At 41.6% G+C, this 26,771-nt stretch overlaps 3 protein-coding genes across 4 annotated transcripts; 2 read left to right on the top strand and 1 right to left on the bottom strand.

Moving 5' to 3' along the window:
• Positions 1-371: 371 nt before the first annotated feature.
• Positions 372-6,172, bottom strand: slc2a6 (solute carrier family 2 member 6; the record flags this gene model as incomplete). Its single annotated transcript, XM_080487234.1, has 8 exons — positions 372-694; positions 1,753-2,048; positions 2,190-2,365; positions 2,472-2,665; positions 2,885-2,984; positions 3,788-3,884; positions 4,577-4,848; positions 6,119-6,172. The coding sequence occupies 8 exons, from the start codon at positions 6,170-6,172 to the stop codon at positions 372-374; spliced, it is 1,512 nt and encodes a 503-aa protein (XP_080343360.1).
• A 1,112-nt stretch (positions 6,173-7,284) lies between these two features.
• On the top strand, positions 7,285-11,392 carry ptx4 (pentraxin 4, long). Its single transcript, XM_080486970.1, has 4 exons — positions 7,285-7,461; positions 8,439-8,617; positions 9,188-10,077; positions 10,212-11,392. Exons 1-4 carry the CDS (start codon positions 7,336-7,338, stop codon positions 10,913-10,915), a joined length of 1,899 nt encoding a protein of 632 aa, XP_080343096.1. The 5' UTR covers positions 7,285-7,335; the 3' UTR covers positions 10,916-11,392.
• A 521-nt stretch (positions 11,393-11,913) lies between these two features.
• clcn7 (chloride channel 7) lies at positions 11,914-26,387 on the top strand. 2 transcript variants are annotated; one of them, XM_080488356.1, is made up of 25 exons: positions 11,933-12,133; positions 13,142-13,219; positions 14,515-14,580; positions 14,859-14,924; positions 15,073-15,205; positions 16,469-16,578; positions 16,980-17,060; positions 17,150-17,212; positions 17,359-17,442; positions 17,896-17,989; positions 18,491-18,555; positions 18,697-18,813; positions 18,914-18,968; positions 19,065-19,125; positions 20,471-20,612; positions 21,888-21,981; positions 22,149-22,321; positions 22,639-22,690; positions 22,936-23,063; positions 23,955-24,040; positions 24,254-24,395; positions 24,513-24,572; positions 24,675-24,851; positions 24,956-25,036; positions 25,118-26,387. In XM_080488356.1, the coding sequence occupies exons 1-25, from the start codon at positions 12,020-12,022 to the stop codon at positions 25,202-25,204; spliced, it is 2,409 nt and encodes an 802-aa protein (XP_080344482.1). In that variant the 5' UTR covers positions 11,933-12,019; the 3' UTR covers positions 25,205-26,387. The 2 variants fall into 2 exon arrangements, with proteins under 2 accessions (XP_080344483.1, XP_080344482.1); XM_080488357.1 differs by lacking the exon at positions 13,142-13,219 and having other exon boundaries at positions 11,914-12,133.
• Positions 26,388-26,771: the final 384 nt, after the last annotated feature.

Genomic DNA, 26,771 nt, shown 5'->3' with positions numbered 1-26,771 from the left:
TAATGGCACAGACATTTTGATCCAGTGTGTTGTAGCAGCGAGACATTTAAAATATGCTGGGCACGACCAGTGAACTCCGATAAAGACGTGTTTTATAACAATCGGAGTATACACGAACAATACAGAAGCCTGTTTCTTATTGGGAGCACTGTTGATCATCTGGAAAGCTATTTGGCTCTGACATGTCATGAAGGTCCAAAGAGACCGGCTTCCTGACCAAATAGAATATATTCCGTTTTTGATTATTATTATTATTATTATTATTATTATTATTATTATTATTATTATTATTATTATTATTATGTAAATGTGTGTCAGTTAGTGTAGTTCACAACAATCTGTGCAGTGTATTTTTCCATCACAGCTTGACCTCAGCTGGACTCTGCTCTGGATTGACCCCGATTGATGGCGAACTGTCCCGTCCTGAAAAAGTTCTCAATCTCCTCCAGTGAGCGGCCGCGAGTCTCTGGGATGCAAGTAGCGTTGAAGAGCAGGCAGAGGACGCACACCACGGTGAAGCCCAGGTAGGCCACGTACAGGCACCCGTGCATGAGGTGAGTGAAGGCTTGCGTGAGTGCAAAGGCTGTCAACCAGCTGGCGGTGACACACACGCCCGAGGCCACGCCCCTGGCAACCAGTGGCAACACCTCGGACATCAGCAACCATGTGATTGGGCCCCATCCCATGGCGTATCCTAGGAGACAATAAAGAGGGTGAAACACCCCCAATTAAAGTGGATGATGCATGAGGCAGGTACAGACTGTTACGAGGGATGTTTTGTCAGGGCACAGTCACAGCCGGTCGAGGAGGTTGTACGTCATTTACGTTTACTTCTATTGTTCTACACACGAACAAAGGAAATGAGCAATATCCATCAGTCTAATTAACCCAGTGTGACTAGACTGCTATTTCACACTGTTTTTCTTTGCAGTAGGTGTGACATATTGACAACTTATTTTATTGTACATCATTTTGTCACTGAAAGGATATGCATTTCAGTGTACAATGAGTTTAAGAACTGGTGTGGGGCAAGCTGCCGAAAATGACTACTTGATTACATTTACAAGTCCATAAAAGTGGTGGGGTTACTTTACTAGTTACTGAAGATAAAAGTAATGAGCCACTCTAAAAAAGGTACTTGTGCATTTTAATTGTCTCTCCATTACAATGTCTCTATAATGTGCACACCGTAGGTGGTAAACACAAGTTATATTGGTGTCTTTGGGTCAGTTCGTCACTTTTAACCCTTAATCAGGCAGTTCCAAGGTTCAACGTTCAATCCTCCATCTCATCCTGATGATTTAAAGTTATTAGGTAAAATAACAATATTACAATCACTGAGCTATGTAGTGTCCACAAAAAGGAGGATGTGTATGACCATTTTTTAATATATCAGCTAAAAAGTAAGTTGTGTTCGTTTTTTGGGTTTTTTTTTGCATCGCTAATGGAACAACAATGATACTCAAACTTTGTGCAGTAGAATCACTAAACACGGGATGTGATGTTAAACTGTCCATTGGGCTAAAGGTTGTTGTTACATGAGGTTTCCTGATTGAGAGTGACGTGGGAGCTGTGGATATGGGAAAGATGTACATTTTGGGACACATCACAATAAATGGTAAATTTTTAGATTTTTGTCAATTTTATATACAAATACGTATATATAATTTCTTTCTATAGCCACAACACCACTGGAGGTAGAAGCATGGTTAAATACTCATAGTTATGCAATGAGAAGCTTTTAAAACTCACCAAATATGAAAACAATAGTGCTGACGAGATGGATGAGTCCTGCTGATGTTGGCTGGCTGCCCTCTAAAGTGCTTCCGATGTCACTTTGAAGGCCAGAGACCGAAGTCGTGGTGTTTAGAGGGACGGGGCCTAGTGAACAATCTGGGTTGTAAAACGTCATGGTCAGAGTCAGAGTGGACAGGAACATCAGCATGCTGGAAATGTACAGCAGGGTTTTGCGCCCCGCTTTGTCCATCAAACAGGCAGCCACAGCCACAGAGAGGAGGCGGACTCCACCCACAATGGCAGCATCAAACCTGACAGAGAAAGAGCACGGGTGTGTCAGGAAATCTGATGTGAACAGACCTCATAGATTCGATGCGTTCATCTTTGTCTCGAGCACTATGCAACCACCAGAAAAACAAACAGTTTGTGAGAAATAGAATATGATGGTGCACCTTGGCTGCACGGAGACTTGACTCTCGGCAAAGATGGACTCCAGGTAGACCAGAATAGGTGTTATTCCGGTCAATTGCTGCAAAAATCGCATCCCCACAGAGATGAGGATTGGCCGGTAGTACATGGGTGCAGTCAGCTGCGACCAGGTTATTCTCGTCTGTGTGTCGATGCTGTGCTGCAATTGGAAACAATAACATGGGAATAAGGTGCGGTGCACAAATGACCTCCGGATTCATTGTTGATGCAGAAAAATTATTATGAATAAGCGGCTTGTCTTGTACCTGTATATCACTGAGCTCCCTGTGAATGTTGAAGCTACTTCCCCTGAGCCAGCGCAGGGCCTGCTCAGCCTGCTTCAGCTGGCCCAGGGAGAGGAGCCTTCTGGGGGAGGAGGGCATGAACGCCAGCAGCACAACCATCAAGAGGGGGATAACTCCACCGGCAACTGCCAGCCACCGCCACGATACTCCCAACGCTGTGAGACATAAGAAATGCTGAGCAATAAAACAAAAAACAAAAAAAGCCAGGCATTGAACATACAGTACATCACAGAGAACACACATCAACGTCACACATGACTTAATGCTTCTGCAGTAATTACCAAAAGTACCGGACAGAATATAAATACATGTGGATAAAGTAGTGAATATCTGTTATTTCAGACGTCAGTGCATCAATGTTAGTGAGTTCCTACCGAGAGTGTAAAGTGCCAGCGAGCCAAACACAGCTGTGATCTGTGGGCAGGAGCCAAGAGCTCCTCTCACCCCTCCATGAGAGATCTCAGAGATGTAAACCTGTACCGGGAACACACAGAGGACATATAGTCACAGGAACATATGCTGTCTATATAATAATGTTAATATTGAAATATTTAATTGACAAGTATGTCTTTCTGGGCCGTCAGAGGTTGGTGTCTCTGCTTTTTGCTGATAAAGTTTTTGCCCATCACACCAGGCGCTGGAACAGCTCAAGAGTGTAAAGCAAGTAAGCGTCTCCAATCATGAGTCCCTGGTTCTCTCGCTGCTGTGGTGAAGAGGAGGCGGAGGTGTAAAGCAAAGCTCTATGTTAACTGTTCAGTCTGCATTCCCAGCCTCACCTATAGTCATAAACTTTCGGTCAAGATCAGGAGAATGAAATTGTGAATACAATCAATTTCAGTTGAGGTAATTACATTTTGGTGGCCTACCATTAGAGCTCTACTGAATCCCATTAGAGGGTTGGCCTATGGAAGTTGCAGGACAAAGTGAGGATTTGGGCTTCTTTGCTCTTAATGGTGATTGTTTTTCTTCGCAAAATATTTTTTAAGATGAATACATTTTTTATTTATAATGGTTCATTATTATTTTGATGCAGGATCTTCAGCTCATTACAATACATTTTCCTCAAGTCGCAAAATGGTTGCTTTGACTACTGTAACCCTAATGTAAGTTTAGAGCTGAGAAAATCGTTCTATGTTTTTACATGATTTTTTTTTTTTGACAGATATTCTATCTATCTAATATCTAATAACTTCATAAGTTTCATTTTTCAGAAGGAATTGTTCACCTGACTAATGCAGGTAAAAAGCGTGGGAACATCTGAATCAGTGGTAACCTACAGGAATAGATGCTGCAGTTATTCCTCCGGCAACGCCAGTAAGGAACCGACCAAAATGGAGCATCCACAAATCCACAGCTCCTCCCATCAGCAGGTACCTGAGACACACACACCCACATCCACACATCAGTTTCATTTAACTCAGTACTGAGCTGTTGCAGTCATTACTCAGCAGTTTTAAGGAGCTCCTAAATTTGTGAAACACTAAGTTTTATTCATTATAAAAATGTTAATAATGGGCTTATATTGGACACACACACACAAAAAAGAAATCCACACAAAGATATACAGAATTTTACAAGGATGTCGCTTATGAGCGACGATTAATTTTATCACTACATCGAGTTAAGCACCAGTAAAAAGAAATGTCTATTTCATTAGTTTCCGTTCATTGTTTTTTTTGCAAATTGGTACAGCATACATAAAACAGAAATTAAATAAAAGGTGCAACGTTGTTTAGGTGTCAAAATGTTTGTACACTGAAGTTCAAATATGACCTGTTGAAATTCTTGATCATTCATAATGATGCAATGAAAGAAAATGTTTGTTCTGCTGTGCTCAAATAGGATAATTTGCTGGTATGCTTTTAATGGAAATGAGTTTGGCAAAACCTATAAAAAATACACCCCCCCCCAGTGCTCTCTAAATCATTTATTAAGACATAACATTTATGTCAGATATACTGTAATGGTCTATTTTCCCACTACCACTGAAAAGATTAATTGTGTTAAAGTGAGTAAAATAATAAGACACCTAAAATACTGCAGAATTGCCTGGTTTTTATACTCACCCGACAGTTGAGGGGACAGCCGACATCATGATGCTCAGTTTCCTTCCAGTCAGGTCATTGAGCAGCATGGCCCCCAGCCCGCCTGCGGCAGCACCCAGAGAGTAGATGGATCCAAACCAGGCTGCTTGCACGTCGTCCATCTTGAGCCGGGGCTCCGCATCACGACCAGTGAACTGGGGCAGGACAGGAGACGAGTAGACCAGCGAGTAACCGAAGCTGAAGTTCCCCAGGACAGCCGAGAACACGGCCAGGAACAACTTGGAGTTATTAATCTGAGGTCAGAGTGGGTGGACAGCGGTTAAAATCCACGAGATCCACATACAGAGTGAAGAAAAGATGAGAATAGTTTTTCATTCAGACTTTTGTTCAGTTATATGTGAACCAGTCTGCCGAGAGTAAAGTTGACCTAACACAGCCGTGGAGGGGAATTCTGTGATACTAGTCTTTTTTTTAAATCTTTATTTCGGACATACAAATTTAAAAAGAAAAAAAATACATTTACATCAATAAAACAAACAAACAAATAAAAACGACAGTACATTTGGACTCAATAGTCTCCATTTAACAAGCAAACCCTCACAAAGATGAACTATTCTACCTCTCAAGAATCAGTTCTTTATAACTTTTTTAAAAAATGATCTCTATCTGATATTTATTTTATCTCTGTTCCCCATTAATATCACAGCTTTACTCCACAGACGGTGACACAGAAACATTTCCGACTACTGCTACACTTTATGAATCTTGAGATGTCACTTCCCTCTAAAACCAAAACCACTCATTATTAAAGAGAACGTTTTATTTTGTTTTATTATTTGAACGGCTTTAAACTCCAGCAGATCAATGAATTCTAAAGTTGTTGCTTGTAGAAATAATGAGTTAGTGTGCTCCGGAAAACTCACCTCATGAACCATTCTTATTGCTCTGTTCTTTAATATACAGATTTTTTTTTGGTAACAAAGTTGCCTTCGTATTTATGTGTTATATGAGTTGTCCAACAAATTTTGTGGGCAATAATTATTCCAAAAATTTGTTTTGATTCACCCGCTCTATATCTACTGTACATCTCTGACACCACCGTCTGTACATTTATCTGATTTAATGCTTTACATTTACCAAATTTCATTATTTTGGTTTTACACAGGTTAAACAAAGATTTATTTTTGTCAAACCGTAATTTCATTTTCTTTAGTTCTGAAGTGATTAGTTTCAAAAGTTGCTGCAACTCCTCACCAGTACATAAGCTATTCGTGTCATCAGCAAATAATACAAATTGTACTAGTTCAGACCCTTTACATATGTCATTGATGTACATAACGAACGGTTTAGGTCCCAACACTGAGCCCTGTGGGACGCCACACACGATATACAGACAGTCAGAATAACAGTCTCCCATCTTAACAAACTGTGCCTTATCTTCATTACAAACTAAACGATAACAAAAAATTGAGTGATTAAGTTTTTACCATGTTAAATCAAACAATCACAGACTGATTGAGCACACTAGTAATAACTAGACATAATTTGTTAACTCTTACAAACCCCGGAGTTGGATAATGTTCGTCCTCTGTTCAGCAGTGGAGTCTCTTCATCCATGTTCACAACAGTTTGGTGAAAAACAGCAGCCTTACTTATTTGTTTTATCCTTCAAGATCTGGGACTCAGTATATTCTGCGGAAAGAAGAGAATATCAAAATATTCTAAAAATAAAAAATAATTACTAAACTCCTGGGGAAGATGTCAGTCTGCCGAAGTCTAAAGGGTTTTTGTCCTTTCCGTTCTGTTCCTGTGACAAACGCGATGGTACTGAGGATGTTGTGCAGTTGCTGGATTTCCAGTCTGACAAAATGAAAAACAGGAAGCTGAACATGGGAAGGCTGGTGTTTGAAATAAAAAGTGAAACTAAAATCTCTTCTACACTTTGAATTGGTCCATCCTGCCCTTGCGTGAGGTTTCTGTTTGAAATGAACACGCAGTGCACTCAAAATCCCACATTTTACATTTATATGTGTGTCATCAGTGAAAACAACTTGGCAGCCAAGCTCTGTTGTTCAAATCAGTTCACTGCTTTCAACGTCACAAGTGTAAATGGGGCCATTATTTCCCAACCAGTCATAAAGAGAAAGCAGGAGAAGATCATTTTGATACCCTGAATCAGGGGAAGAAGAAATTTACCAGCAGTATTTCCCTCACCATACGCATCATGAGATGTGTGGGCTGAACTGCTTCATTACAACCGCATGCAAAATACAAAAATTCCAAAGCTTTAAAAAGAAACCTCATGCACATTTGCTTAGTAAAACATTTCAACATATCAATGTGCCATAATCACCTATAAGTACAGGAGCATCTGTTTCAGCTTGAATAGCTATTGAATAAAACATATCCATCTGATTTAATGTATATCGTGTCAAAACCAACACATTCACCTCAGGGCAGTTTTACAGCGAAAAAACCAACATTTCCACTTGTTGTGAACAGTTTTCATTTGTTTTGACGCACAAAGAAAAACTAAGAACCTGCTTTATCAATCTGTGTTTCCTCTCAGCTCCCTGGGGATGTTGTGGAAAGTGGAAAGTGTTTCTTCCCTCCAGTATGTGGGAGTGCATTTCTTACTTGTGTATGTGTGTGTGTGTGAGAGTTTATGAAGGCCAGCCCTCTTGAGATTTCCCTTTTTCTGATCTATGTTTTCTCTCACCTCCACACTTCCAGACAGAGACCCAGGACAACAGTTGCACACATTCCTGCTCAGCTGCACCATGGGCAGCTTCACGACCAGCTGCTGGCCCCAAGTCCTACTTCATATGCTTCTGCTGCAGCTTCAGTCTGCAAAGGTGCAGGCGGCTGACCCGATGTCTTTGAAACTCAGACGACTCAATGAACAGGTCAGTTTAAAGTTAACTGCATGCTTGTGCTGGTGCAAGCGCGCGTGTTTGTGTTTACATCAAGTATGTGCGTGTTCTACCATTAGTAGTTGCAGTTGTGGTTGGGCAGGTCGTCCCTTCATCAGTATGAAACATCATTACCTAATGCATGGACCACTGCAAAGATTATAATTTTTCAATTATGATTATAACTGAATTTCCATCATAAGCCATTGAAGTATGTCATGACATGTAGCACTCGTGAGGACAAGTTAATAAATATGAGTGGAGTTTCTAAAAAATATGGAGTAACTGCTTTAAAAAGCAACTCTTACTATTGTATGTCTTTACTCAGATGCTTAAAATATGCTCAGAAATGTATTATTGAAACAACAGCTGAGCTGTCCATACCTTATAATGACTGATTCATGCATTAAGTGTATGTAGCTGACACTGAATCAGTTATGCAGAGAAAGATGCTCTATAAAGTTGATGTTAGCCGTTCTTGAAATACATGGAAATATAAACTTTTGAGACTGAGCTCATGCTTATGTATGTAATGTTGTTGATGCGTCACATGCACTGCACATATAAAGCTACTCCCAACGATGATAGTATTGTATGTATTTGTATGACATCTAATCTGAAAATAGTTGACAATCATTTTGTATGTTACCATATATCTGTGACAACAATAAAAAGCTTAATATTAATCACATTTTATAAATATTTAATATATTAAAAAAAGAAGCTGAATGGTGGAAAACTGAAGAAATGATGAGTCATGCTCATTTAACGCCTTCGCACACATAGAAGTAAAGGTGTTATATTAATCACACAATTTGAATGTGTTGAAAGAAGTAAAACCCAATCATTGGACAACACCGATGTGTCGTGTGTGTTCTTCTCATGATATTCAGTATTTTCTTATTGTTCAAAAGCTGCTTCCAAACTGCTGCTAAAAGACTCATAAAATACATTTCTTCCATCTCTGTTAGTTTCATCAGTTCAAGGCTTCGGCTCAAGCCCGCTTAGACACGTTGGCCCTGAACCAAGACAGAACCTCCTCGCAGGGGCAGAAGAGTCGTGTGCAGCCCTTGAACAACCATTCCCATCACATGTCACGGGACCTTGTGCAACTCAAGCGAAGTACAGCACTGGACATAGACGCTATCAGGTATGAGCTGTGCAACGATGACTGCTCATTACGCATATACATATGTGCGTGTGGACGGACACAGCCAAGACGTGTCCCTGGAGACGGGTTGGATGTGGATGGAAAAGTAATTCTGGAAGGCAAAAACAAATATGGAGACAAAAGGAGTTGAACGTAGAATTTAATGAATAAATTGGACCAAATTGGTACAAACATACATTTTCCTAATATTTCTTGGTAAGAAACTTATTGGCCAATACATTAGGAACAGCTCAATATGATATAATATCCTGCCTAATGTCTCAGTAAACTCCAAGATCAAGAATGAGTATATGATTATTATGATTATATGCTATCTGCTTAGTGAAGATCTTAGGTTGAACAAATAGTTTTTAAATTGGTGAAAACAGTTTATGTAAAAATATGTAACAAAATGGCAGATGAGTATGTGCAAGCATCTAATAACTAATAAGATTTTACCACAAGCCTATTTGATGGTAGATAGATATTGTATGTTTTTAACATGTTTTGAAATGGTAAAAAAAAAAGTTACAGTATGTCATCAACATCTTTCTCAAATATTCATTCCAGAGAGTGGAGTAGGAAGCTTGAGAAGAGGAATAAGCGAATGGATGCTCGATTGGCACTGATGGAGAGGAAGTTAAGAGAAAAGTGTCAGCACACCCGGAAACCGATACCAAATCCTGGTGTGGACTTCTCAAACTTTACCTTGGAGCTTCAAAGCCAAGAGGAGAGGCTGGTTGCTCTACAAACCCACCACGATGAGCTGCTCCTTGGATTAAAGGGGTTCCAGGAATCCATGAACGAACAGGCCCTGCGTGTATCTCAGCTAGAAGGACAGCTCAGTAAAGTCTTTCAGGGGACTGCAAAGGTTGAAGTCGGAGGGCCTACCAGCTCCCACATTACTGCAGAGAAACCCTATGACTCACAAAGAAGGACGATGAATAGAGGAGGGATGTCCGGAAGGATACCGGAGCGACACATGCAGCCAAGATCAGAAAGTGTTGGTCAATCTGATACGTATTTACAAGCCAAGTCCCATCAGTTACATGAAACAAACCAGCCTGATTCTCACTTAAAGCCCCATGTCCAGCATCCAGAACCAGAATCTGACCTTGATTTTTCCGTTCTGACAAGGACCTCTCCAAATAAGCAAGAGCATATCCAGGTTCAGTCTCCCTCGTACCTTCAGAGACGAACCCGTTTACCAGACCAAGAGCACACATCCTTGATGCAGCCGCTGTCACATCGTTCATCCCGTCCTGATCATAAAAACCCCCTGCAGGACAGGATGAGGCTGGGGGGCACACACAGTCCAAACATTCACCCTCGGGGGAGAGATGAAGGACAGGAAAGGGAAAGTGACACAAACCTGGAGTCTTCAGTAATCCGGGATTTCTTGCAAATTCCTGTGAGACACAAGATCCCCGATCAGCCGCTGCCTAGGAAGGATGCAGTCAGTAAGTAAACGTAACTGTGCTTTTCCACAGTGTTGACTGAGGTGCCACACATTATACAGTATATTGCATTGAAAATGTTGCATCATCGTGGTTGTATTAGATTGACAGTACCTTCTCTCTCCCTCTTTGTGCAGTTTGTAATGTGGACTCCATGCTGCTGTTCCCTTCGGCGTCAGCAGAGAATTATGTCACCTTCTCTGTGGGTCTCCCGAACCTTCCTGAACTTTCTCTGTGCCTGTGGCTCCGGGTGGAGGCTGCACATGTCGGCACACTGCTTTCCTATGCCACAGACGACAATGACAACCAGCTTGTCCTGTATGGACGCAGATCTTCGACCCTCTCCACACCGTTTCCTCTGTCTTCTCACCCATCCTACTCCTTCCCTCCACCCTCCGCATTTTCCTCCCCCTCACTGGACTTTGTCATTGGAGACCCAGTCTATCGTCGTCTTCCTGTGGCTTCACTTCTGGATACTCGCTGGCACCACCTATGTGTGGTGTGGTCGTCTATCCAGGGTCGTTTCTGGCACTACAGCGATCGCTACCTCACCTCCTCGGGTTCTAAATTCAGGAAGGGCTGGGAGATTCCTGGAGGAGGATCCGTGGTGCTTGGACAGGAGCAGGACACTGTTGGTGGGGGATTCGACCCTGCAGAGGGTTTTGCTGGACAAATAGCTGGGTTCAGGGTGTGGAACCGGGTACTGAGTTCTTCAGAGGTAGAAGGGGTGGCCAACGGCAGAGGTGTGCCTAGAGGAGTGGTGCTCGGAATGGAGGACATAAAGGAGGTCCACGGAGCTGTGGAGCAGGTTGCATGCGAGTGTTTAGAGCACTGTGTCTGAATGTTGATGTTTGATGCATGGACACTAAAGTTCAGTGAAGTTCTGAAGGCATGTGAAATACACACAAACGTTTGTGTGATGATTGTTTGTTGTAACAATTCTTCTTGTCATTTAATAATTTACCGTATTACGTAATTACCCTTTTGAATTATGCCACATCTGTAAGGAGCATAAATCTGTGGGATTCGAAGAGGAACTGAGAATGTGGGTTGCGCAAGTGGGAAATTTGCTAAATCTTCTCTTTTTGTCATCTTTTGAGTTCATTAGTCCAGTTTCTGACTACGTCACTAGGGTCAAAGTCAGGAGAAGCTGAGAAGAATGTGTTGTTAATTGTGGCACTAACAAAGTAACATGTTTTGGTGAAGGAAATTGAAATTGAATACATTTTTGATAGATGCCACTTGTGATGAAAATATATATGTATTTTGTGTGTTATGAGTCTTGGGACGAGTAAAAGTAAAAGTTGTATATCTCTGCACTGGCTGTCTCTGTGTCAAAATATCAACTTCGAAATCTTACTTGTTTGTCAGACTTACTTGTAGAATATGAAACATCCAGACCCCTGAGGTCCACGGGAAGAGGTTTACAACGTGTTCTCAGAGTCAGACGGAAACAAGGTGAAGCAGCTTTAAGTTCACTTCGCTCCTCACCTGTGGAACAAGCTCCCTGAACACCTGAGGACTGCTGACACACTCACTTCTTTTAAATCAAGACTTAAAACACCATCATTTGCTAAGGCCTTCCATTACACAATAGATTTTACTTATTTTATTATTACCTTTATCTTAATATGGTTTTTAGTTCATTTTCTCGCCTTTTTTTTCTTAATCAATTTCTTTTGATTCCTTTCCGTAAGGTAGATCTATCTATCTATCTATCTATCTATCTATCTATCTATCTATCTATCTATCTATCTATCTATCTATCGAGCTCTGTTTCCATACAAACTCCATCTCCCAGCAGCCATTGCGTCCACACTTGTTTTTGTCCCTCCACGCGACCCTTCCAAAGCATCACGAGTTACGTGACTGGTTATGGAGAGTTGAGGAAGAATAACATTTAGCCATTCATGAGGTCAGGGCGGTGAGCTTCCTGGGACCCACCATGTCCAACATAACCAAGAAGGTTTCGTGGTCCAGCCGCCCGGACGAGTCCGGGGCGGCCGGGGAGGCGACGCCGCTGCTGAACGGCTCCGAGCAGCCGAGGCTCTCCAGACAGGTAGAGCTAGCACCGGGGGCTAACGGAGCCCCATAGCTGTGTACTCCTGCAGCTGCAAGAGGATGCTGTGCGTGTGTTTTAGTCACAATAAGGTTACTTTACTACCCGCTGCATGAGTTATGAATGCTCGTGACGAGTTCTAATGTACTGAAGCACACGCAGCGTTCATATGGGGCGTGTTTTGACGTGTTATGGCTTGTTTGCAGTTTTAGCTGAGGTGCAGCGACAGGCTTGTTTCGTGAAAACAACAATCAAATTTGTGTTCATCAACTATATGTACGTGATGCAAATGGTTGGATTCAGATGTCTAGAAAAATAACAAATTACAAGTGGCTTTCCACTGTCAATCAGAGTATATCATAGATATAAGTGACGGCTGAGATTGAAAAGGGTTGAAACATTTACATACTGTAAAAAATTCAAGCCTTATATATCATCCCATATATTGAAAATGAAACCAAATGAAGCAAGTGTATGCAGTCCTACTAGACATTTACACTAAAAATCTAATCACTATAAACCATTCATAAGTATAGAAGCACTGGGAAATACAACTTCCTTTTTTCACCAGTACAGTAACTCCCAGGAATAACCTTTTACCTAAGGGGAAGTGAATGAGCTACACTTAACTTCTAAATCATTTAAGTGGTTTATTATGCATGTACGTATGTTTTCGTTCATTTCGGTTTACTGCACCTAATTATTATCTGTCAAAGGGATGTTTCAATTATTACCTGTTTAGTTTGGTCGTGTCTTTATGAATCACGAAGGCCGACTAAAAAGTAAAGCAATTAATTTTCTTCCAAAAGCCTTAGAGATATGTATTATATCTAATACCATGAAAGGAGTCTCACTGCCTGAAATACACAAGTGAGGAAAGAAATGCTGATCACTCATCACTCCTCACATTTATGTGGATAGAAACCTGTTTTTTTCCCTGAGTTCATCAGCTTGGAAATTGATCCAAATGGCCACATATATATCTATTGCTATCTGTGATGTCTGCAGCTGTCTGGAGAAGGCAGTTTATTTCAGATAGGCAGACTCAGCACGGTGGATTTGGAGGAGGAGAGGACATCAGATGAGGTAAAGTTTCAGAGGTCGTCTCATTATCTTGGTGTCTGTCGCTCTTGTAGATCAAGTCACTTCTTTCGCTCCTTCGACTAGAATATCACCCCACCTTCTCAATCCATGTGTAACATAGTTCCACTGTGAAATCTCAGTTTATTTGAGTATTTGGCGAAGCAGGCTCAGATGAACTTGAAGGTCCACTTCTTTTGCTGCTCCTCCCAGACTACTAATCTGGGAAGGCTGATACAGAAGTGAGCTGCTGGAGGACTAAAATGGACCAGCTGATGTTTGACTCACCGAGGGTGCAAAAAAGCACGTGTCGCGGAAACTGTCTGATGGTTTCCGTCGTGACGAATTACAAAATGTAAATCTATTTGAAATATGAATAGAGCAACAAGGTTAATATGAAGGCTGAGAAATGTAACGTATGAAATGATCTGAAATCCCGTAGAATAGATTTTATTGGCTCAAAACGAGTCAAATCCCAAATTTCATCACAAGGTAAATGGTTAAATTCACCATTTCTAACGGGATTAGTGATGCCGGAACAGAAAGAAAGGCTTCACATTAGAGTCTGTTCAGGACTGTATCACTCTGAGTTGAGGCTTTTTAGCCATAGCACGTTAAGGTATTACATAAATAAACTTTCAATATAGTTGTGTTTTCACTGGCTGATGGGGATATGACTCCTTGCATGTGACCTGCTTATTTTTTTGTGAACAAAGTTTGTTTCCAGTTTGCTGTGTGTGTGTGTGTGTGTGTGTGTGTGTGTGTGTGTGTGTGTGTGTGTGTGTGTGTGTGTGTGTGTGTGTGTGTGTGTGTGTGTGTGTGTGTGTGTGTGTGTGTGTGTGTGTGTGTGTGTGTGTGTGTGTGTGTGTGTGTGTGTGTGTGTGTGTGTGTGTGTATTGCAGAGATATGTGGTGGATGTCTACTTAGCACTGCATGTGGGTGTGAGCTGTAGCACTCTGGATGTGGTTGTAGCTGGCTTGTATCTCTACGTACGACTCACGTGGAACAGCGTTTCCTTCAACTGTTTAAAGTCTGAGATAAGAAAATAAAAAACCCAAATTTTTTAATGGCTTTGATTGTTTCGGGAAGATGTTTTGCTAAAAGTTGTTAAGGAAACGCTGCAGCCTTTTCTTACCGTTCATCGTCCGTCTGCCTCATTGTGTTGCACCAGTTTGTTAGTGAGGTAAAGTCCGTCAAAGCCGTCTTCTCCGCGTTTTGTCAAAGTGAAAATATTGGATGTGAGTAGAGGCTTTAAGCTCCTTGCTGTCGTGACCCCTGTTGACATGTGTTTGTCTCTCCAGGACTCCCTCAGGGGGCGGCCCAAAGAGATCCCACACAATGAGAAGCTGCTGTCACTTAAATATGAGGTAAAACCACTCGGATGATTCTGGAAATCCCGCATTTTACTCCATGACATTTTTTTTTAAGTGAAAACTCCGACAACAAGAGATTTGCTGCAACCAGACAAGTTTGAGCTGACTGAAGGTTTCCCACAAGAATTATCCGAAAGTCAAATTATGAATTTCCACAGAAAGTTGATCACATTTTTAATATCCATCATGATCCTTTTTTTTTTTTTTTTTTTTTAAACTCAGTTATTTAATTGAAGTGTTTCCATTAATTATCAAGTGTGCTTTAATTCCAGAGTTTGGACTACGACAACATCGAGAACCAGCTGTTCCTTGAAGAGGAAAGGAGGATGAGTCCCATGGTCAGTTGACACCTGAAACGATCCTGTATTCGTTCATACGGAATTTACTTTCATCAAGTCATCAACGCTCCACTTATGTTTATCAAATCAATTTTTACATTTCTGTAATCTTTTGTCTCCCCCTCTTTAACCTCCGTCGTGTCTTTAGAGCTTCCGCTGCCTGGAGATCAGTCGCTGGGTGGTCTGCGGTCTGATTGGCTTTCTGACCGGCCTCATCGCCTGTTTTATAGACATCGCGGTGGAACAGCTGGCGGGGATCAAATACCAAGTGGTTAAAGAGAGTATCCTAAATGGTGAACACAACTTGTGAGCACAAGGTGACTTGAGTTTCACATGCAAATCATGAAAAGTCTACATTTTCGGGAAGATCATTTAGATTTTGTTCACTGAACAAACACATTATTTGCATTCTCACACATTAGTTCTTTTATTAATCCATGTTATTCTCCTCTTCTTGTTTATCTGCCTTAAACTTGTGGGTAAATAAGTGCGGATACCTCTGGTACTTCTATTTGAATGAGTTGTTTTCTAAAGAATTAAAAAAAAAAAAAAAACTACACCGGGTGAAATACATACACGATGTAATGTGGCTGCAGGTATTTAAAGATTTAAGATCAAGAATCAAGGCGAATGTTGTTGTCATGTTGCAGGTATTTCCTCACAGACAGCAGATACTTGTCATCAGTATGCTCATTGCATTTTAAAAAAAACAGCAACAACTAAATAATACTACAGTGAAATGCTGAAATAGAAGAACATTATCGTTGTTTGGTTTTTTGCTTGAGCCCTTTTACATTACCATTACAGGCTACGGAGATTGTGTATGATCGTACGTGACGGGTTCACATGCGCTACACAAACCCTGGCGTACGCGTTTCACTCCATTTCTTTAGGAGAATGTGGTGAGGTAAGACCCGGGCCCTGTTCACATGACCATTGACTGGAAATCGCATAATTTCTCATAACAGAAAAGTATCACGTACTGACAGTAACTTTGTGATAACAATCAGCACATGCCCAAAAATCTCCCAGAAGGTTTTTTTTTTCTTTTCTTTTTTTTTTTAAATATCTCCTCTTGCCTGCAGAGAACAACCCGATGTAAACACTAAAACTGCTCTCCAGATGTAGTTGCTCTGCTTCCGTGTAAAGTTTGACCATTTTTACACACAAACCTCATGTAAACGAAGCCTTAAAGTTCCTTTTATTTTCAAAACCTGAACATGACGTTTGTCCCCTCTCCACCCTGGAAGTGGACGTCATGTTTGTCGTCTTGCGCTCACACTGTGACTCTCACTCTTGGCAAATGTAGACGAATAGCTTCAGTTACATTCAGGGTTGTTCATGCAAGACTTTGGAGGATTAGGGAGGAATCTTGGTACGATAATCAGACTCATCAGATGATGTTAAAATAATGCTGAGTCATGTTTGGATGGTGAGTGTGTAAATAGGCTCTGAATGTATTAATTTAGGTGTTTTGGGCATCTCACGGAGCGTTTTCATCCTTGGTCTTGGAGGAGAACCACCTTAACTCTGACGCGTCGCAGATATCGAGAAGTTCACAGAAGCAGGAGGACTGTCCATCTCTCTCATTCTGTGGGCCGTTCTCAACGCTGCTATTGTCATGCTGGGATCCATCATCGTGGCGTTTTTTGAGGTAATGCAAAAACCACCACATATTTTGACCTCGTATTTAGTGTCTTGACATAGTATTCAACCTAATTTTGTTAGTTTTCTTTAAATTGGGCGTGTTTGATTGTGTTCAAGTGAAACCGATGCAAACTTGACCTAAAGTCATCAGTACTAAACTAATAACACCAAATTAAAAGAAATCATGCGTTCAACAACACACAGTTACTAGTGTGTTTTTATCAATGTAAAATACTGCTTTTTTTGGAAATGCTCTTTCTCTTATGAGCCACAACCTCACAGCAACTTGCTTGGGTTTGTCGGTAATTCCACAAACAAAAGCAGTTTGGTGATAAATTCTATTCCAACCAGTCTTCCACTTTTTCGTCTTCAGGCCACATTTGCCTTGTTTTTCTCCGTCTCCTTCAGCCAATTGCAGCAGGAAGCGGCATTCCGCAGATAAAGTGCTACCTGAACGGTGTGAAGATTCCCAGGGTGGTACGACTCAAGGTACAGGCACAGAAAACACACACAGCCACTCATTAAAATGCTCCAGCTTCATTTCATTTACTTTTTAAAAATATTTCCCCCCCAAACAGACCCTGCTGGTGAAAGTGTGTGGTGTCATTTGCTCGGTGGTCGGTGGCCTCGCTGTTGGAAAGGTAAACATTTATTGTGAAAAGTGACACAAATTGTGTTGTGAATCGATTTGCTTAATATTCCAAAAAAAAAAAAAAAAGACACTGAATAGTTTTAAGTTCTGATGTTTTCGCACATTTTGACATGACGATTATTCACAACCGCTCAGGAAGGTCCCATGATCCATTCGGGTGCTGTAGTAGCTGCGGGAGTTTCTCAGGGCCGGAGCACGTCTTTAAAGAGAGACTTCAAGGTGAGTGTGGAGTTCATTTCTCACAAGCTGGTCAATAGTAAGAGGTTCATCTGTGCATGGAGTTCATATTATACAACAATTACAAACTTTGAATAGATAAAATTATATTTGATGCTGCTTTTGACGATGTGACAAAAAAAAGAACAATAGATCCTTGATGGGACTGAACAAACGACTGAACTGTCCTTTCATTTTATTTGATAACGTTTCTACACATTTTGATTCTTAAATTATTGTTTCATTTTTTTTTTCTATGCTGTTAACTTTATAATGCATATTACAACTTCTGACAAAAACTTTTTTTTTTTTTAATGAAAAACAAATTATTCCTTTCGACTATATACCAAATTAATGATCTAACTGAGCTATGTATTGATGATCTCATCATAATGTTTGTTTTGGAATATGTTCGAGGATGATTAACAATTGAAAACGTACGCGTGTCTTTTGTAGATCTTTGAATATTTCAGGAGGGACACAGAAAAAAGAGACTTTGTCTCCGCTGGAGCGGCTGCTGGAGTTTCTGCAGCTTTCGGAGCACCAGTTGGTACGGGGAAAAGAAACACACACACACACACACACACACACACACCCACACATACGGGTGAAAGCAAATCACAATATGCAATGTGTTTCGTTATTAATCTTCTTGAGCTGTGTTGGCCGTTTCGCTCTGATACGGGACACAAGCACATGGCTGCACGCCGGAAGGCATTGAGCTTCTGCAACCAAACACATTCCCTGTAGTTGGATTCCTGTAACCACATAATTGCTTGTTTATCTGGCCGTCACTTCTGCTTGTGCACTTCAAACCGCGACGCAGTTTTGTTCCTTACACATGTGAAAGACACAAGGACCAAAAAATGTCAAATCTCAATGTTTGAAACCCGTTCGCACACGAACAACTCGACATGCTGCGAGCAGGAAGACTGGCTATCAGTGAATCTGTCCACTTTGGATCAGTTTAAAACCAGCCGACGTGTCTCCAGCAGGTCAGGTGATTTATTCAGTTTCTGCCTCGGTTCATGACAAGATTTTTCTTTGACAGGCGGCGTTCTGTTCTCTCTGGAGGAGGGCGCCTCCTTCTGGAACCAGATGTTGACCTGGAGGATTGTAAGTCACGCCGCTCTCATTTGGACCGCCATCATCGGCTCACTAATAACTAGGATGGAAATTAGTTTTAAGTGAATTAGACCAAGAATACTGATGTTGACAACGAGAATCTACTTTGTCTCTTTCTCTCTTTTTCTGCAGTTCTTTGCCTCCATGATCTCCACCTTCACTCTGAACTTCTTCCTCAGCATCTATAACAAAAATCCGGGAGAGCTTTCCAATCCGGGTCTCATCAATTTTGGACGCTTTGAGGGTGATGTGAGAAACACTTCTATTCCGTACATTTGAGGACTTTTCTGTCTCTGGTATACAGTGACTGTAAAATAATGACATACTTTCCCCCTTTTTTCCCCCAAAGAGTGTGACCTATAATCTATACGAGATTCCTTTGTTCATCGCTATGGGAGCTATAGGTAACATTTTATTTGACTCGGTTACATATAAAATAAATCTGTGTGTGTTTTGTTTTTAACTAATACTCTCTGTATAATCTTTATATTTTGTTGCAGGCGGATTGTTAGGCGCTCTATTTAATGTGCTCAACTATTGGCTAACCATCTTCAGGATCAGGTAAGACTTTATAAAATCCAAAAGTTCATTTGATCCAATCACAGCGGCGTTGAATGTGAAGTGTGCCAAGAACAACAACCCATTGCGAGCACAAAGCGTTGAGCTGTTGGCTCCCAGGGACGGGGCGGAGCAGCAGATAAGGAAATGTTCAGGGTAGCACATCCAGAAGCTTCTCACGTATCATGTGATTGAAGTGTGTACTAACAGGCACAGTGCACAAACAGGTACAATCCCTGCCCGTGAGATACTTTATTCTTACTGATCTGGAGCTGGATGATGTGCATATACTTTGTTTTTGCTTTAGTTTCCAACATGATTTTAAAAGGGGACATTTCATACAACAGTACAGATAGCAGGAGGAGCAAAGTACGGCTCGTTTCTCTAGGTGTAGTATAAACTGACTGAATGACTAATAAGAAAATGATCATGGGCAGTTTTGGCTTGGGGGTAAGAGGAGTGGACATGTGATCGGAGGTTCACTGTCGCCACAGTGCGTCCTTCAATAAGACCTCGACGCTCACCAGCCCCCTGGACGCCCACCGCTCCTACCATGTGTAGTTAAGGTTAGATGCTGAGAAGTCATTTCCCCAAGAGGCATGATGTGAGAACTTAACTTGGCTTATACCATAAAGTGTGTAGGTGTGGCTTTGACGCTGCAGAGGGCTCCATGTACTGTGAGAACTTTAAGCTCGAGGATAGAAATATCTAAGGTCTTCTCTGTTAGCGTTTTTTTTTAATAAAAACTGAAAAAGACATCAATACATTTTCTAAATCTTTATTTTCTCAGACATTTCAACTTGTATTACGTTTTTTAAACATTAGTTGATATCTACAAAAAGGCTCCAATCAGGTTGTGCCCTTTATAATCTTAAAACGTGTCATCTGGATTATGTAATGTGCAGTGTCAAGAAAAGAAAAAACAAAACACTAGACTATCCGGAAATTTGATTTCAGCACTGTTCGCTGTAACATTGAGTTTTATCTGTCACTAGAACTAAGTACCTTCAGTATTTACCTGCTCCTGCAGACTTGCTTCTAAAAATACCTTCAGTTTCAGGAAGTCCAGATGTGTTTCATATTTCATTTCAGTAATTCCACTTGGCATTTATTTGAGCGACGGCCCAGAGACACGCACTGGCGGATCGGGTGGAGGAACATTGTTTTGCTCTCAGCTGTTGTTTTAGCGCTCTGGTTGTTTTTTCACTTCGGGAAAGGCCACACGGAACTCAATTGTAGAAGGACATTTCTTCTGCAGCGTTTTGTTGATTCACCGCTAAACGGTTGTCGGCGCTCGGAAAGGTCAAGCTGTAGCGTCGCGTGACGGTGCGTGCTTGTTGCTTTTCAGATATGTGCACCGTCCGTGCTTGCAAGTGATGGAGGCCATGTTGGTGGCCGCCGTAACCGCGACGGTGTCGTTCACCATGATCTACTTCTCCAACGACTGTCAGCCTCTGGGGCCTGAACACACTGAAGAATACCCACTGCAGGTAAACACACCCCTCCCTCTGGCTTCTGATGAATTCACCAGCCGTCAACCGTCCTAATCTCCTAACATGACCAGAAATGTGTTGCGTGGCGTGTAACTCGGCCGGTTTGGCCAAAATGCGGATACATTTCATATAGTGAATCCACGTGCTGCCTGTTCTTCACCCAACAGTCATGAGTTTTTTTCCTCTTCAGCTTTACCGGCACTGTTTTCCCCCCGTCGCGTTCCCAGCAGTGACATCATGTCAACGACTTTGCCTGGAGACTTAAGAACATAAAAAGAAACGTGTCGAACATCGATGGTGAACTAAGAGTTGTAGAAGATGAATGATTGTGTCGTTTGGCTTTTCACTACTGCGATTGCAGCGACTTGGTCACTGGTAGATTCGACCCTTTCTTGTGATTTCAGACTGAATTCTTTTTCTCTTCCCGTCCGTCACACCTGAACATGAGCGCACGGTTATTAAAATGACATGCGGTCTGTAGGAGAAGGAGAGATATGTTGTGCTCCTGGCCATATAAAATCGGCTCCACTCTTCACAGCGCTTTCTTTTTTCTAGTTTCCCAACCTTGGTCCGGTCACACACAGATATTTTGACCAAGGTTTTGTTGGCTGTTTATAGTCTTTTTTTTGTTTGTTTTTTTTGCTTCTCACAGAATATTTGCTTTAAATGTGTCGTCAAAGTGGGTTAGTGCCGCATTTCTGTATGAAACAGTGATAACATCATTAGTTACTCAGGCCAACTTCAATAAAACAGTTTGAAATATGTAAAATAAGCCCCAGCAGGATGTTTAGGATGAGCAACAAAAGTTTACAAGGTAATGGCAGTTAATGGGCTTTTTTTTTCCCCCCCAGTTACAGAATGAATTCATGTGTTTATTTTAACTATTTACTTCCCTCTTGTCTGAGTTGACGAATGAGATTTAGGAATAATTTCTTGAATATTACACCTCAAACATGTCTATGAATAGTTGAGGAATTATAATAAATAGAAAAAAAACAACCCAGTATAACAGTTTTGGTCAGTCTATTTATTTTAGTCACAAACAGGTGAAAGTTTGAATAAATCACTTCGTGATCAGGAAAGATAAACTTCTAAACATGTGTGATGTTGTGTTTAGAGTTTGTGACTTCTGACTGTCCATGTTTGCCCAGATGACCTTGCATTTATCAATCGGAAATCGTTACAGAGTGAGAGAATGCAGTCATAGATAAATATCAGCGTATTTCTCTCATTGTGCCGCTCTTAATCGTTGCTCTGGTTTTTTTTTTGTAGCTGTTCTGTGCAGATGGGGAGTATAACTCCATGGCCACGGCCTTCTTCAACACTCCTGAGCGAAGTGTTCGGAGTCTCTTCCACAATCAGCCAGGTAACACGAACCTGACACCGTTTACGGATGATGACCTCACTAATTGCCACAATGAAGAAAACCAGCAATTTTTACGAGCCTGATTACAGTGATTAAACCAACAAATAGCTCAATTAAGTTTTTTTTTTTTTTTCTTTTTCTTTTTCTTCTCCCTCTATATTTTAAAGGGACGTACAATCCTCTGACGCTGGGTTTGTTCACTCTGACGTATTTCTTCCTGGCGTGTTGGACCTACGGCCTCTCGGTGTCCGCGGGAGTCTTCATCCCGTCCCTCCTCATCGGTGCCGCCTGGGGCCGGCTCTGTGGAATCCTGCTCGCCTCCATCTCTTCTAATGGCTCGGTGTGTGGAAAAGATCCGATCGACTCAGCTGACCCCCACAAACATATAATCAGTTAATGCTCCATCGATGCAAAAAAAAAAATAAAATAGTATTACTTTATTAGATCAGCTTATGTTCAATCCAGTTACAAAACTTTTTGTTCAAGGACATTAAATATTAAATACTGCGCTCTAGAATATTGAATCTTTTTTTTTAAACTTCTCTCACATTCAACTAAATAAATCTGATCTGTTTCACATATTCTGAATGAATTAAAAACACTAAAGATTCACGGGGGAAATCCTGCTTTTTGACTTCACTTTGTGTGTTTTGTCAGATCTGGGCGGATCCTGGTAAATATGCTCTGATTGGAGCTGCAGCTCAGTTAGGTGAGTCCCCCTGACCTTCCAGCCTTCATTCTCTGTCCGTTACTTTAATCTGCATGCCTTTGTTTGGCCATGCTTCTTACTATGGGATTATTTGGTTTTTAATTGAGTTGCGTGGGGGAGATGCAGGTTGAAATCCCAGTTGTGACTTGTCAGTTGCACTGACTTGCTGGGGCGACTCTTGTGAAAGAGGAAGATGAATATAAAGATTTATAACGTGTTGAGTAAAAACAATCTGCTCCTCATAGGTGGCATCGTGAGAATGACCCTCAGTCTGACTGTCATCCTGGTGGAGGCCACGGGAAATGTGACGTATGGCCTTCCCATCATGCTCGTCCTCATGACCGCCAAAATAGTGGGAGACTACTTTCAAGAGGTGGGTGAAGGGGCAGGGATGCACTCGATTTGGCTGATGTCACACGCCCCGTACGCCGCCACAGATATCAAAACAGAACAGAGCTGAGGAAATGTTGGAAAGCCCCAAACTGTGTGAAACGTTGCTTCACTTTACTAATCTGAAGTGTGTCGTCCCAAATCACTTTAGTTTACTTAGTTTGCTCAAACAAGCACAGATGATATCCTCCATTTATGTTAATAGATGCAGGATTAGAGATATGATCAGTCTTTTAGGCACATTTTCTGGCTCAGGACTATAAAGGTACATATTCCAGTAAACATGTGTTCAGATATTCCAATTTGGGAAAGCATGAATTTTAAAGTATGTGTTAGAGAAGCCGTGTCTTCCTGTGACACACCAAAGGATGGGTTTGGGATTTTCAGATCTTTTTTCTCTCTGACTCACGCATATGACCACATACGACTTCAAGTAGATTTGGGTTATCTAATCATGCACTCTGAACATGAATGAATTCATGTTTTAGTACCAATCCCACCAGATTTGAGTGTTTCTAGAAGAGGATGTCACTGTTGCCTCAAGTGTCTTTCCCAAATATAATATCATGTTATGAGAGGGGTAATAATAAAAAGTGTAAGCAATAAGGGATCATAACATCTCGTGACAGAGCAACAGGTATTGCGCATGATGTGATCCAGCCTAGAATGATCCGTACAGATGTTGCTTGGCGTCCATGACTTGTGTGTAAATGTCACAACACCTTCCCCCGTACAGGAAGTTCTACCTGCCTTCGGTGGAGAGGCTCCAAAAAAAAAAAAAGAATACTTATTTTGTCCCTTTGACAAATATTTATTTCAATTGTAGTTTGTCGCATTATTGAAACCATCTCTTTACTTGCTCTTCTCCCTTCAGGGTCTATATGACATCCACATTAAGCTGCAGAGCGTTCCCTTCCTGCACTGGGAGGCTCCGGCCACCTCCCACTGGCTGACTGCCAGGTCGGTCCTGTCTGACTTGTTGACAACTGCAGCATTTTCATTTGAGTCTCATGACTTGTAGCTCCCGTGTAATAAAACAAGTATTCCTATCCGTCTGGCCTCGCCTAACCGAGTTCCTTTTATCTGTTTTCCTGCCCCCTGCTGTGTCCCCCTCATTTCCCTGATTTTCTTCCCTGGCGCCGCTTCCTTCTACTCGCCCTCCCACAAATCCAGAGAGGTGATGAGTTCTCCGGTCACCTGTTTGAACCGACTGGAGAAGGTCGGAACCATCGTGGACATCCTTAGCAACACGTCGACCAATCACAATGGCTTCCCCGTTGTCGAGCAGGTTCCAGAAAATGACGAGGGCAGCAATGTAGGTGCACCATAAAATATTCATCTCAGATGTATCACACACGGATCAAACTATCAACAGGTGAGTTAAACCGTTTTTTTTTTTATTTCTTTTCATTGATTCCTCTCTGTTTCACAGCCAGCGAAGCTCTGCGGCCTCATCCTCCGGTCTCAGCTCATCGTTCTGCTTAAGCACAAGGTAGCACCAGCGACGGCCGCTCCCCCCAGAAGGGATTTCTTGGACACATTGTGGCGGTAAATCCAACAGAATCTGTCGCTGTAATCCTCTCGCTCCTGGCAGGTGTTTGTGGAGTTGGCCCGCTCGCGTCTAAATCAGAGGAAGCTTCAGCTCAAAGACTTCAGGGACGCCTACCCCCGCTTCCCCCCGATCCAGAGCATCCACGTGTCGCAGGACGAGAGGGAGTGCATGATGGACCTGAGGGAGTTCATGAACCCGACGCCTTACACCGTACCACAGGTGACGGACCCTTTCCCAGGATTTATTATTTTTTTTCCCCACAAACCTCCCACAATAATTGATTGTTTAGTGTCAGTCGGTGAACTTGGCGTTCTGTCGCACAGGACACGTCTCTGCCTCGTGTGTTTAAGCTGTTCCGAGCCCTGGGACTCCGGCACCTGGTGGTAGTCGACGATGAGAACAGGGTAAGTGTGTTTTCCGTGAGCCCGTCGCATGGGTGCCCGCTAAACGTGACGCTGACATACTCGTTTTGTGTGACCGTTCAGGTGATCGGACTGGTAACCAGGAAAGATCTGGCCAGATATCACATGGGCAAACACGGACTGGAGGAGCTTCAGCTGGCTCAGACATAGTCCAGAAACACAGACTGTGACCACATGATGCCTCAGAAACTGTCCTTCACCAGCTATGCAGCCTCGCAGGACGCCGCGAGAGTCCAAGAGGTCTCTGCTCTGTTCAACCTGTGTGAGATTACTACCCTGGAAGGATTTCTTCACCTTTTGACAGTCATTGACTTCCCTCCTGAAGTGATGGATGAGAGGGTAATTGTAGCTTTTATGGCGGTTGCATAGTTTTACAGTTTTACAGACCTTCATTCGTTTTCTTTGGGGCATGTAGAGTTCAGACTCCCTTCAAATGAAATCCACTTTGCCGGTTGTTCAGCAGGTGTTATCTGTGTTGGCTGGTCAGCAGAAAACTTTCTGTCCTTTTTTTTTTTTTTTTTAAATTGACATGGCCTTCAAACACTGGTTCGTCCATTATTAACCCCGTACTGGATTCTCATAATTACAGTCACCGACTTGACGTTGACTCTGCGATGATGTGGTGTCGCTGGATGCTGTTGAAATGCATTGTTAGATTTATCAATATTGACTTTGTAAATCAATGACGCAGCGGCTTTTCATCCTGCTGCTAAACCACGTCACATGATATTGAGCGAACGCCTCTGAAAGTCTCCGACCAATGAAGTTTTGTTAAGCTATCCCTGTTTGTGTAGTTTTGCACTGTAAGGTTATTTATTGTTGCTGTTGAATACTTGTTTTAATATAAAGCACGTTGTTTAGGTTTTACATCCCGTTAGTCGACCCCGTTTGCTTCGAGAACTGCGAGAAACCACATTGCCTTCCAGTTGGCCTTCCCAGTTAAAAACACATCCTACTGTTGTCTTGTGTTATTCACACGATGGAATGGTACTCAAAAGGTACGAATATTTATTTTCCAACCTCCAAAGGTTCTCAACACTTGTATGTAAATCTCTATATGAATGTAGACCTGTTTACGGCATACCTTCTGTTTAAACACATTGATTTACATTATCAGAGGCATATTTTCTGAATGTTAATATATTTGAACAGCAAACATTTCTCCACTGATCAGTATTACTTGTTTTTGTGCACTTCATTGTCTTCACACTTCGATGTTTGTCTCTTGATTGCCCTCTCTGCTTGTTGTGTAACTTTCAAGTGTCAACCTGGATCTATTTTATAAGCACTGGATTTGCCTTTTGCGAATTAAATTAAAATGTATCTTCTTTAATTGAACTGTGTGTGCATGTTTAATTGACAACGCAGGAGAGGTTTAGTTTGTATCGGAGGCATCTCGCATCAGTTTTCTAATTATTAGTTGTTTCCTCCTTGGACTTCCCATAGAACGTTAACTAATATTTTCAATATGATTGTATGAAAAACTCTAGGTTTGCTGGTATGAATCTCCCTTCTGCCAAGTCACTAATGTGTGTCTAATAGTCTGCGTAGGTTATTAGAATAAACTATATATTACCCAAACAAGATAAAAGACTTTTTGACTTCTTGACATTGTTTTTTTTTTTTAAATCACACTTATTTTCTTTTTTTTATGTTTAATCTCTATGTTTAAACACTCAGTGAAATCTCTATATAAATTATGCAGATTGTGAGCACT

This window comes from Lipophrys pholis, assembly GCF_963383615.2.
Source record: "Lipophrys pholis genome assembly, chromosome: 19".
NCBI classification, from domain to species: Eukaryota; Metazoa; Chordata; class Actinopteri; order Blenniiformes; family Blenniidae; genus Lipophrys; species Lipophrys pholis.
The sequence above is the reverse complement of the archived record's forward strand: the minus strand, read 5'-3'. Positions and strand labels throughout refer to the sequence as shown.

What these genes read in the sequence shown, in the direction of transcription:
- ptx4 (XM_080486970.1), top strand. Translation starts at nt 7,336, where the DNA reads ATGGGCAGCTTCACGACCAGCTGCTGGCCCCAAGTCCTACTTCATATG. An exon ending in TCAGACGACTCAATGAACAG is followed by an intron (nt 7,462 to 8,438) that starts GTCAGTTTAAAG and finishes CATCTCTGTTAG; the next exon opens with TTTCATCAGTTCAAGGCTTC. An exon ending in CTGGACATAGACGCTATCAG is followed by an intron (nt 8,618 to 9,187) that starts GTATGAGCTGTG and finishes TATTCATTCCAG; the next exon opens with AGAGTGGAGTAGGAAGCTTG.
- clcn7 (XM_080488356.1), top strand. Translation starts at nt 12,020, where the DNA reads ATGTCCAACATAACCAAGAAGGTTTCGTGGTCCAGCCGCCCGGACGAG. An exon ending in TGCTGTCACTTAAATATGAG is followed by an intron (nt 14,581 to 14,858) that starts GTAAAACCACTC and finishes CTTTAATTCCAG; the next exon opens with AGTTTGGACTACGACAACAT. An exon ending in CTGAAGAATACCCACTGCAG is followed by an intron (nt 20,613 to 21,887) that starts GTAAACACACCC and finishes TTTTTTTTGTAG; the next exon opens with CTGTTCTGTGCAGATGGGGA.